The 12,820-nt window shown below is 40.7% G+C and overlaps 1 protein-coding gene across 2 annotated transcripts in view; it reads left to right on the forward strand.

Annotated features, from left to right (window-relative positions):
- The window catches only part of DENND5B (DENN domain containing 5B), a 209,215-nt gene extending 198,522 nt beyond the window's left edge, over window positions 1-10,693 (forward strand). For both annotated transcript variants that reach the window (XM_065886567.1, XM_065886568.1), the window contains 6 exons: window positions 1,234-1,352; window positions 2,194-2,381; window positions 6,123-6,205; window positions 6,419-6,545; window positions 8,778-8,952; window positions 10,510-10,693. In XM_065886567.1, the coding sequence (XP_065742639.1) occupies window positions 1,234-1,352; window positions 2,194-2,381; window positions 6,123-6,205; window positions 6,419-6,545; window positions 8,778-8,952; window positions 10,510-10,693 (876 nt within the window). The remainder of the gene's footprint in view (window positions 1-1,233; window positions 1,353-2,193; window positions 2,382-6,122; window positions 6,206-6,418; window positions 6,546-8,777; window positions 8,953-10,509) is intronic.
- The last annotated feature ends 2,127 nt before the right edge of the window (window positions 10,694-12,820 follow it).

A 12,820-nucleotide genomic window follows, 5' to 3' on the forward strand; every position in this document is an offset into this window, starting at 1 on the left:
TTTTGGTTTTTAGACCACGTGGTGATATTTATAAAGTGATTTTGCAAAAATATACCTTTCACTATGGTAGTCAGTTTTCAGGTCTTACCTGGTGAAGTATTCCCATACTTTTGAGCCCACATGCTGGTTGATCCTGACATGCAGGAAGAAGGCAAACAGCTGTTCTTGCTTCAGGAGGGAAATGGTGCTAACTGAAATGTCCTGTTCTCATGTTCCTTGGAGTCTAGGTATAGCAGTTTCCACTCAGAGTCATAACACTGCCCAAGAGCTAATTTTGACACTATCTATCTAGTGGGGTCACAGCCATCTGTATATAAAAGATTAAAATCCTTGGCTTTTCTTCAACTACCAAGTACGGAACATAAACTGCATTGTAAGTCCCATCATTGCTGTTTCTAGACTCTCACATCTGCCTACTTCTTTCCATCTCTGCTGCCACAACTAAGTCAAGATGCCATCCTCCCTCACCTAGATCGCTGTGATTCAAAGACATCAAGGGCTTTGAGAACTCATAGTTCTGATGTCTATGATCTGGGGTCTATGTCTGGGGTAGACCCCAGATCTCGGGTCTATGTCTGGGGTCTATGGTCTTTTATCAGAATTTAAAAGTCAGAATTTAGTTGACATTTATTTTCACCATTCCTATTATCATCGCTTTCTTTTGTACTTGTCCATAATGGGTCAGGAAGGACACTGATAACTATGTTTTTTTTTTCTTTTTAACAACAGCTTCAAAGACTTCTAGGTGAGGTTTGAAGTCAGTTCTGCCTTAGTATTTTATTAGAAGCAGAAAACTAGTCATGTTGGTGATTTTTTGTATCTATAATTGTTTCTCTGACCTCTCTGCGACTAAATCTAAACAGCATCCTTTTCCCACTTCTTGAGATTCTTCTCATCCTTCATAGGCACAAATCACTGACTCTGCAATGTTTCTGGGTTCTCCAATTAGAAATCATCGTTCTTTCCCCAGTGTTCTTCAAGTACCTGTTTACATCTCTACTCTAGGGCATTGTGCAGTCCCTCTCATTTGATAGTTAATGTTCCTATGGCTCCTGTCTCATTAGAAGGGATCTATTAGGTGTGAATATTTTTCTCTAGTGCACAGCAGAACGCATTATGCAGAGTGGGTCCTCCGCAGTTGTTAAATTGGATGGAACCATGGCACCACTGCTAAAGCTGAGAGGTAGTAGGAAGGGATCAGGTACTGAGTAACCTGTGGTCCTGTCCCTGCAGTGCCAGAACCTGGGGAAGCTGACTACTGTTCAGATTGGTCACGATAACTCAGGACTGTTAGCCAAATGGCTAGTGGATTGTGTCATGGTCAGAAATGAAATCACAGGACATACATACAGGTAAGTAAATGTCCTTGGGAGCTCACACTTCTTTTAAGACTCTTTAGACAAGAAAAGGTTTGAGAATTATTTTCATTCCAAAGCTTTCCCGCTGCCTTCTGAATTTTAGTTTAGTTTTTTGGGTTGTTTTGTTTCTGTTTATGTCATAACAAAATTGTGTTATTTTGTTCCAAATACAAAATTGTCCCCAAAATACTTTTAAGAAACTGATTGTGTTTGCTGCTAATGCTTAGTCCACAAATGTTGAAAATGATTGGTGGAAGTCTGATAAAAAAAAAAGGAAACAAAAAAGAAGCTTAAAATAATGTCAGTAAGAGGAAAGGGCTGTTTCAGATGCTCCTGGGCAAAGCCAGCACTCTTCTTTGAGAACATTCTCCTCTTTTCTCCTGTAACTTAACTCCCACATTAGCATCTAGTTTGAAGATATTGTTGTTGAAACTAACCCCAGAATTTTAATACAGACGAGGTATGAGAAAATATTAAAGAATTATTTTAACTTGATGATAACAATTTATTCTCTTTATATAAGAGAGAATATCTTTAGTTTTCAGAGACTCATACTAAAGTGCTTGGGAGTAAAATGTCCTATTGTTTGTAATTTACTTTAAAATACTTTTAACAAAAAATAAAAATGAAGCATATGGCAAAATGTTATGTTTAAGTCATAAGAATATGGGTGTCTCTTATCTTTTCTACTTTTTTATGTGTTTGAAATTTTTCATAATGAAAAAAGCAACCCACAGGCACTAAAATGATGGGCTTCACCCATGGTGCCATTTAAAAATTCTAATTAAAGCTAGTAAGATATTGGTGATTCTGAAGTTTGTTTCTGTCCTACCAGGTTCCCATGCGGGCGGTGGCTGGGGAAAGGCATTGATGATGGAAGCCTGGAGAGAATTCTCATTGGAGAATTGATGACATCAGCAGCAGATGAGGATCTAGTGAAGCAGTGTCGGACTCCACCCCAGCAGAAGTCACCCACCATGGCCAGGAGACTAAGCATCACTTCACTGACAGGAAAAACTACCAGTAAATAGTTTTTTTATTTTCCAGTGTGTCATGTTGCAGGCATCATGTAGCCATTTCATAGAAAACTGTTGAATTAATGAATTACGGTAAGGAGATTGAAAAGAAAAAAGCTGAGGAAAATTAATTTGAGAGAAAGGCTTTAAGAGTGGGGAGAGAGGGCTTCCCTGGTGGCGCAGTGGTTAAGAATCCACCTGCCAATGCAGGGGACACGGGTTTGAGCCCTGGCTAGGGAAGATCCCACATGCCGCAGAGCAACTAAGACCGTGCGCCACAGCTACCTAGCCTACGCTCTAGAGCCTGCAAGCCACAACTACTGAGCCCGCGTGCCACAACTACTGAAGCCCATGCACCACAACTACTGAAGCCCGTGCTCTGCAACAAGAGAAGCCACCACAATGAGAAGCCTGCGTGCAGCGAAGAGTAGCCCCCACTCACCACAAGTAGAGAAAGCCCACACGCAGCAACAAAGACCCAACGAGGCCAATAAAATAAAATAATTAAAAAAAAAAAAAAGAATGGGGGGAGAAAAAAGGAGGAAAAATAAAGCAGGACATTAACAAATAGTTAAAAGCCCCTGAAGAATTTAGATGCTAAAATCCAACAAAAACTGCCTGCTTCTGTTTTAATTAAGCTTTGGAAGTATGAATAAATAATATCTTGCCTGAAACTTGAAGGAGGAATAAGGACAGTTACATGTTACAGTACTCCTACATCTAGTTATCCAGAGCCCCTTTTTCTAAGAGGAATTCTAAAAATTCCTCTCCCTACCCCACCCCCAACTTCCTGTAGAAGTGATAAAACAAAATACTATAAAAAAGTGAATTCTGTGGATAGGATACTATGTTCATATGCCATTTTGAATAGTACAATAAACTTCTAATTTATACTAATGTGGTCTTTAATAGGCTGAATAATGTCTCCCAGGGGTATCAGATTTTAATCCCTGGGATCTGTAAATGTTACTTTATTTAGAAAAAGGGTCTTGGCAAATATAATTAAGTTAAGGAACTTGAGATGGGGGGATTATCCTGGATTATCCAGGTAGGCCCTAAATGCAATCACATGTATTCTTATAAGAGGGAAGCAAAAGGAAATTAGACACACACAGAGGAGAAGACAATAGAAAGATGGAGGCAAAAATTGAAGTGATGCGGCCACAAGCCAAGGAATGCCAGAGCCACCAGAGCTTGAAGAGGCAAGGAGCAGCTTCTTCCACTGAGCCTCCAGAGGAAGTGCAGCCCTGTCCACACCTTGACTTCTGCCTGGTGATACTGATTTCTGACTTTTGCCTTTGGAATTGTGGGAGAATAAATTTCTGCTTTTTTACGTTACCAAATTTGTGGTAACCTAGTACCAGAACCACAGAAAACTAATAAAGAGGCAGTATGATTTAGTGAAAAATCACAGAAGTTTATCAGTGAAGTGGTTTTACTTCAGTTTATAGACAGTAACCATGAGTAGAATAAGAGGTACCTAAGAGGTCCTTAGTTAGCTAACAAAGCAGCTTCCTTAGCTATTATTATTCCATATCCATTTCTTAGTACATAGTAATGTATTAGCTATTAGAATGATACAGTCTAAAATGTAAAATTATTCTTTCTCAAATGATTCCCTGTATTCATAATTCTTCTCTGCCTTCAGAAGTAAACTTACACACACACTAGAAGAGCTAAAATAAGGGTAGAGAACAGTGGAATATTCATATATTGTCAGTGGGAATGCAAAAGGAAAAACCATTTGGCAATTTCTTTTAAAGATATACACATACTAACCATACACTTGACCCAGCAGTCCCACTCTAGATATATACCCCAAAGAAATGAATACATATATCTACACCAAGACTTGTACTCAAATGCTGCTAGCAGCTTTATTCATAATAGCCAAAATGGAAGCAACCCCAGTGTCCACCAGCTGGTGAGTGGAGAAGCAGATAGTGGTAGATCTAGTCAATGGGATACTATTCAGCAATACTGTGGATATATCTAGCATCACGGATGAATCAAAACTATTATGCCAGGTGAGAGAAACCAGACACAAAGGACCAGACACTATATGATTCCATTTGTATTAAATTCTGGAAAAGCCAATATAATAACGATGAAAAGCAGATCAGCATTTGACAGGGGTTATGAGCTGGGGAAGGGGATTGACTGAAAAGGGGAATGGGGGAACTTTTTGGGTTGATGGAAATTTTCTATATTATGTTTGTGGTGATGGTTATATGTCTATACATCTGTCAAAACTCATCAAATTACACACTTAAAATTGGTGAATTTATTGTATGTAATACCTCAGCTATGCTGATTTAAAATTAAAAAGTGGATTTCAGTTCAGTCCTTCCAAATTATTACAACTTGTGAATCAGTCCAATTTTATGGGGTATTAATGTTTTGAGAGGCCTTATCCCCCGCTTCCAGTCATATTTTCTTTCTCATTAAGCAGAAAATTTTAAATAATGTAAAACTCAGAGATGGGTACCGTGGTGTTTTTTTCACAGTGTGTGCAAGGTGATATTTAGAGAACTAAACATTTTAAATTGGTTTCAAAGTAATGCTGATCAGCACAGGGTTCATTCGAAATGAATAAAAGATTTCAACGTAGATCTTCATGTTTAAAAGAGAAAGTTACAAGTGAAAAGATTACTAGGAGCTGGAGATGACACAGTATCAGTCCTTCAATTATAAGAGGTTTCCATTTTAACAACTTTTTTGCATTGGTATAGAGAAAACTTACTTGAGTCTTACCTGGAAAATGTCTTATGCAAGAAATCCTCCAGCAGTATGAATTTAAAGATTCTTAAATTCTAGACTGTATAGCATGTCATTTATAGTGTGATATGTGAGTTTGATTTAAGAGTTAATCACTACAAGAAAAGACCAATTATTTAATTTTTCTCTTGTTACTTACTTCTATCCATGGATGAAACCTGTTTACCACCTTTCTTCCTTTTCCGTCTTTTTCTCCTTTTTTTTTTTTTTTTTTTTAATCATTCTTGGGGTTTGGGAGGCAAAGGTGCTTTAGATTCCATTCAAGAAACCCACCAAGCTCCCCCTCAGGAAGGGGGCCTAGATAAGCAAGTACTGTCTGAGAGAATGAAGCAGTGCCCAGATGGACTAAGTGGCCAGAAAGAAACAGTTCTGGGCTTCGAGGCAGGGTGTCCCCATGTACCTGGCATCTTTAAACATATACCCTTTTACTTTTAAGACAACAGCAAAGCACACGATCCAAATTAGACATTCAGAGCTCCAGAAGCCTTAGTCTGTGCCTACTAAGGACTCGGAGGTAGGTGGGATAAGGGGTACCTGAGGGATGATGCTGTGGGTCTTTCCCACCTCTCTCCTTAGATCTGAGGACTAGTAGCACTTTGTGACAGGCACCATGCCAGATGACTTACACATAAGATCTCATTCACTTTTCCCTGTGACCCAAGAGGTGTGTGTTTTCCCTGTTATAGATTGAAGAAACTCAAACTCAGAGGAAGTTAGATAATTTGACCAAGGTTATGGATTGCAAGTGGTAAGGCTGGGATTTGAATCTTGGGGGTCTCTTGGTTTCTACTCCATTGTGCCAATATGCCTCTCCCTTGGCCAAACTGGCCAAGGCAAGTTTCACGGTACCCTGACAAGCCAGCCTACTCTGGTGAAGTGTTTCCACCACAGGCAGGCACAGTTGATGTCCTGTAGTACTTTGGTTTATTTCCCTTGCATGAGAATTCAGCCATTATTGATTATTTTTTAGAACCCAATGCTGGACAGATCCAAGAAGGAATTGGAGAAGCTGTGAACAATATTGTGAAACATTTTCACAAACCTGAAAAAGAGGTATGATGGGCTATAAAACTTAATATGGTAGGATTTTAAAGCTGCTTTATACATGATACATAAGGCAATAAAAGGTGCTTTAATTTTAATTTGTAAGCTTTCTAATAGCTGCAAAAAATGCTTCATTGCTACTCTCAGCACTTGTTCCTCTAGTATTTTTCCTAAACATCGAGCAAGAGCTTATTCTCCGGCACTGTGTGTTGCGCTCCACAGAGAGGAAGCCTCACTGTGTTGCTGTGTGGAGAGAGTGGCTTAGTTGCAGCACTTGAGCAAGTTTTCCACCATGGCTTCAAATCTGCTCGCATCTTTCACAAGAACGTCTTCATCTGGGACTTCATAGGTAAATTAAAGCTGGTGTGTGTTGTTATAAGGTCATCAAAATGTTTCTTAGAAAACTCAAACTCAGGGATTGGAGTGAATAAGTTAGTGATAAGAGTGTATGTTTTTAAAAGTAAATATCAAATAAGCAGTATCTGTGCTTTTCATTCAGTCAACAAATATATATAAATGTCCACAATATTCTAAACAGTATTCTAGATGCTCAAGATATACATAAAGATAAAAGTAAACAAAACACAGAAATTCCTATGGTTGACAAATTTATAATCTGGTAGGGGCAAACAATACACAAAAACATAACAGATATGCAATTCATCTGATATATTGGAAGGTCATCGTTGATCCGGAAAAAAATAGAGCAAGGTGAAAGGAAATGGAGTGGGGGCACTCTTTTAATGGGGATGCTTATAGACTTTGTTGACAAGGTAACATTAAGCAAAGACTTCAAGGAAGTGAGCCTTGTGAATACGGGGAAGAGGGCACTGGAGGCTGAAAGAAGCACCCCAGCAGAGCAGGGTGGGGCTGTGCTTGGCCTTGCATGGAGCAGCAGGCATGTCAGTGGGACCGGAGCGGAGTGAGGGAGAGGGGCTGGGATTTGGAGGAGAGGGTGTTTACTGCCAGAGCCGGTTGTGAAGGGCCTTCTAGGCCTCTGGAAGCACTTTGTTCTTTATACTGAATGGTATGGGAAGTCCTTGGAACGCCTGGAGCTAAGGAGTGACATGATATAATCTATGTTTTAAAAGGATCACTCTAGTTCTGTGCTGTCCAGTATGGTAACCAGTAGTCACATGTGGCTATTTAAATTGGCTTAATTTAAATTAAGTTTAAAATTCACTCCCTCAGTCACACCAGCCCTATTAGTGGCTGTAGAATTGGACCTTGCAGATGTAGAATATTTTCATCATCATGGAAGGTTCTACCGGAATGTACTGCTCTAGCTCGCTAAACTTTGTATTCTTTATTTTGCTATGCAGCTTCTTCTACAATTCCCAGTTTCTTTCACAGGGAAATTAATCATTTCATGTTTGTAAACAAGGCCTGGATGAAGTAGTTGATTTTATCCAATAACTTTTCGACAAAGAAAGGAAAGTTGACAGAGCTAGGCCCCCTAGAGTGGGTTGGTTTTTTTTCTTTTCTTTTTTTTTTTTTTGCGGTATGTGGGCCTCTTACTGTTGTGGCCTCTCCTGTTGTGGAGCACAGGCTCCGGACGAGCAGGCTCAACGGCCCCGGCTCACGGCCCACGGCCCAGCCGCTCCGTGGCATGCGGGATCCTCCCGGACCGGGGCACGAACCTGCATCCCCTGCATCGGCAGGCAGACTCTCAGCCACTGGGCCACCAGGGAAGCCCTGGTTTTTTTTCTTTTGGAATGCATAGACTCTTACTGCTCCTGCTTCTGATATGTATATACATAACTCTTCCTCAGATTTTTTTTTTAAATAAATTTATTTATTTTTGGCTGTGTTGGGTCTTTGTTGCTGCACACAGGCTTTCTCTAGTTGTGGCACACGGGGGCTACTCTTCGTTGCGGTTCGCGGGCTTCTCATTGCCATGGCTTCTCTTTGTTGTGGAGCACGGGCTCTAGGCGCACGGGCTTCAGTAGTTGTAGCACGCGGGCTCAGTAGTTGTGGCTCACGGGTTCTAGAGCGCAGGCCCAGTAGTTGTGGTGCACGGGCTTAGTTGCTCCATGGCCTGTGGGATCTTCCCGGACCAGGGCTTGAACCCGTGTCCCCTGCATTGGCAGGCGGATTCTTAACCACTGCACCACCAGGGAAGTCCCTCTTCCTCAGATTTACTGAAGCAGTTCCATTTCAAGGATTTTGTTGCACAGTTTTAGCCAGCCATTCTATAACTAGAACAGAGGGCGCCACCTCAATGGCTACCGTGTCTTTGCTACTTACTCTTAGAAGGCTCCAGTCTTAACAGACAAGTTCATGGGGGTTTTTTTCTTTGCTGTCAACTGCCATTTCTTGAAGGTATTCTAAAGAGAGTAAACTTTCCAACCGTCTGGAATGCAGTCTAGATTAGAAAATAGACTCCTGGGAGCATATTGTTCTACCGTGAAACATGGGCCTCTAGAATTTATTGTGAAACCAGGATAAAGTAATGGTTTTGGTTTTAAGGCTGGCTATAATGCAAAGTGTCGTTAGTATTTCCAGAATAAACCAAGTGATTCATCTTTTTTTATTTGAAATATTATGTGTATTGTGATATGACTCTGACTTCCTTCTCCAGAGAGAGCAGTTGCCTATTTTGAAACAACTGACCAGATTCTAGACAATGAAGATGATGTCCTCATTCAGAAATCATCCTGCAAAACCTTCTGCCACTATGTAAATGCTATTAATACTGCACCCAGGAACATTGGGAAGGACGGCAAATTCCAGATTTTAGTTTGCCTTGGAACACGGTATTAAGCCAGTTCTTGACTTTCCCTGTCTTTGTCACATGCTGAGCAAGAATTTAGAAAAGATTATACCAGATCATGCCCCTTCCAAAGCTCTCCCGTGGGTTTCTTTCGTACCAAATTTTATGAGACTCCTGTTTATTGGGTGCTTGCTATGTGTTGGGCAGTATGTTCAGTACTTCACGTACATTATCTTATTTAACCCTCCTGTCACTTTACCACCACCACTGCATGAAGTAGCAAGCGATATCCCCACTGTACAGATGAGAAAATAAAGTAGAAGAGGCACGGGTAAGTTAACAAACTTTCCCAAGGTCACACAGCTAGAAAGAGGCAAAGCCAAGATTTACACCTAGTCACACTCCAGAGCCCAAAGCTCTGAACCGTTACACAGTACTGCACCAGAGGTGGGTGGATAAGTAATAGGTAGATTGGTAGATAATTAGACACACCAGCACATTCACACATATATATTTCCTGTATAGAGCTTGTATAGTGTGTATATGCTACCATGTTGCTTTAATTTTAATACATTGTGGAATTCTTACTAAGTAATTCTTGCTATGGAAAGTCTTCTTAAGACAGTTTCCTACCCCTTTCTTTTTTTTTAAATGACACATAGGAGCTGTACACTCCATTAATTTTAAAACGGCTCTCAGAATTGTAAGAAATGAACCACATAGCTCTTTAGAAGATTTTTTTATCTGTGCAATGTTTGTTTTCTTCTAAACCCCTAGAAGCCCCAGCAAGAGGTGCAGGATGGCCTAGCTGCCTTGTCATGAAGGCTTAGCGAGAGGTGCTCAGTGAGGATGTCTTAGCTACTTAGTGACAGATAGCTCATGTCAGTTTAATCAGGAAACACTGAAGATTGAGATTCTGTCCTCCTGAAACAACTGGTTTACTGAGCTGAGTTCTGTATTTCTTCTTAATAAAAGCTGCCCAATTTCAGCTGTGTTTTTTAAAGTTCCTTTGGAGTATGATCCTTATCTCCTTTTATCTCTTTACTGTTCTGATTTATTAGACCAGCACAACCCCTCTTTTGGTTTATAAAATCTACGTCATGTTTTTCTGCTTTGATTTTGTTCCTTACCTTGTAGTGTTGTGTAAATTTTTTTTAAAAAAGTGCTAGTCCCTACAATTAAATGGAAACTTTCTTCACAAAAGGTCAATATACTTTGGCATGCCTTGCCACAGATGTCTGATTAACACCCCTGTAAAAAAAGAATACAAAATGGCATTCTGCCTTTTTTTAAAGTGGTAGAATCAGAATAGAGAATTTCTTTAATACATCTAAGTCCTTATGGCCAACTTGTGCAGACCCACTTTTAGAACCTGATGGGTTTCCTCGCTAGCTTACACTGTCTCATTACCTTATCTTTTTAACCAGTCATTATCCAGCTAGTTGACTTTGGTTTTGTCTTTGGTGACCTCAGAGCTTGGCTAGATTTTTCCCCATCCAGTCCCACACCCATACCTTCCCGTCGTCAAAAGCTCCAGTGTGTGCCTTGTTCTCCAGCGAGGGCAGCAGTGCTCAGGACTTGTTTCTGTTTGGGTCTGTAGGGATCGCCTGCTCCCACAGTGGATTCCGCTGTTAGCTGAGTGTCCTCCCATCACCCGAATGTATGAGGAGAGTGCCCTCCTGCGAGATCGCATGACCGTCAACTCCCTCATCCGCATTCTGCAGACCATCCAGGACTTCACTATAGTCTTAGAAGGCTCACTCATCAAAGGAGTGGATGTGTAACCCAATTAGCTAGAAATTCTCAGTCCAGACCCCTTGTTCCTGAACCTTCCCCAACGATGGGGACTGATTTGGACTTGTCTGATGAGGTAGTGAGTCACTGCAGGGGGCAACACACCGTATCCCCCAATTTGAACAATGCTGACACTACAGACAAGGTAAAGTGCTGTATTGTAGTTCATTTGAACCTGGAATTTAGTATAAAATAGAGTATTTTCATGTGTTAGATGTGTGTAAATATGCTCTCTTCTTTGAGAAATTATATTACTCTAATAAGATAACTTTTCTTAGATTGAATATTCCTGTGATTTAAAATAAGTAGTTTAAAAGTATTGGGAGGTGGGGGGTGGGGGGAGGAGAAAGAGTGGTGCTAGTCAGGAAGAAGCCAGTAAACATGGAAATACAGTGCAACCCAGTGGGGCTTTTTTTTTCCTCCCGGTATCACAAAGGAACTCAGAATGCATTGTTACGTTGTAACCAGTCATCCTGGTGTCTGATCCTTTGTATTGTGAATGTAAACAGCTTTACCTACTGTAGGGGATAGTAGCCCTCACTTACAGCTTTTAAGTTTCACATGGTTTCATACGTTTGAATTGAGCCACTTTTCCAGTCTTTTGGAAAAATTTTTTCCGTCAGCACAAGATATGATTCAAATATTTTAAATACTGTACCCCAGGAGCTTGGCTAAACTGGAAAGAGAACACACAAAGCCCTGAGAAGTGTGTTAACTTGTGGGATTATAACTTCTTTACACTTTGGAAAGATTAGCCTAGACTAACTTCATTCTTGGCATTTTTATTCTTGTTATTTGAGGTACTTTGGGGAGATGTGAATTTCAGAGTGTTGGCCTCATGGTCTTAAGAACTGCAAACAGCAATTAGATTCTGTACTTTTAATTTGGCCATCTCAACCCTGCAGTGGTCCCTTACCTCTTAAAGATAAACACAAACACGGTCTTTGTTTGGTTCCAATCACCCCCCTCCCCTCTCCCGGTGCACATCCCCCCTCAGGAAATGGAAAGAATGTTTAAGAAGGAGGAGGGCCCTGTGTGGCTTGGAATGTTTTTGTGAAAGTATTTGTTGACCATGATAATGCAAATAACAGAAGAAGAGAGAAAGAATGAACCCTTTCTGGGTGTTTCAGGGCAAGCTTTAAGTTCTTTTGTAAGCAGGGGTGAAAATGTAAAACAACTGGCCCAGAGAAGGTACAGGCCAGTACTGACAAAATGGAAGTGAAACAAGAGGCAACAATTTTAGGAGACCAAACATTGTAACTTTCCAGTTTGGTATTTTTTAAGGAAGTTAAATAAATTTGGTATTAGCTCGTTACCTTAAGTCTTCACCTTACGGTCAGTCCTTTAAGTCTAATTAGGCATTTGCATGTTGTTAGCAGGGAAATTGCCTCAGCAGAGCTCCAGATTTTGTTCCCAGTTGTGGCTGAGAAGCAAAGCCATGGCCTCTCAGGACCCTTGTGTAATCTGAGGGTCCAGGCTTTAGCTAATAGCGTTGTTTACCTTTTTTCCTGGAAGAAGAAACTAATGAAACAAGTGCCTCACTCCCTTTATCAAACACTGTATTCAGCCAAGGCACACGCCCTTTTAATACGTGACTTGAGTACTTGAGGAGGGTAGGGAGAGTGGAAGGCAGCATTTAGAAACCCATGGAAAGGGTTTAAGAAGATGGTTCTGGGTGACCTGGGTAGACCAGAAATTTGTTTGCCTACAGCTGAAGTTTGTCCACAGTGGTGTGACTGTTCCAGGGACATGGAAAGTCTGTTGTGGGAGACATCCAGAACCTGTTTCACACTAGGCACTTACTGTTTCAGTGATGAGAAACCATAGCGTGATCCAATCCCGGATTTTGTCATTGTTACCTTTTCCAAAGGACATGCTTCTGACACATTCTGGGCAAACAGAGAGATGGCTTAGGTTAGCAGGCTAGAATTGAGTCATCTAGTCTAGCCTTCTCATTTTACAGATGGGAACACTTAAGGGTCAGAGAGATTAAATACTTACCCGCACACCTGTGACAACACAGAGTCTAGAATTCATGTTTTTTATTACACCAGGCTGCATGAGACTGGCCTCCAAGGCATTCATATTAATAGTCTTTCTACCCTTGGTTGTTTATT

This window comes from Phocoena phocoena, chromosome 11, assembly GCF_963924675.1.
Source record: "Phocoena phocoena chromosome 11, mPhoPho1.1, whole genome shotgun sequence".
In the NCBI taxonomy this organism is placed as follows: Eukaryota; Metazoa; Chordata; class Mammalia; order Artiodactyla; family Phocoenidae; genus Phocoena; species Phocoena phocoena.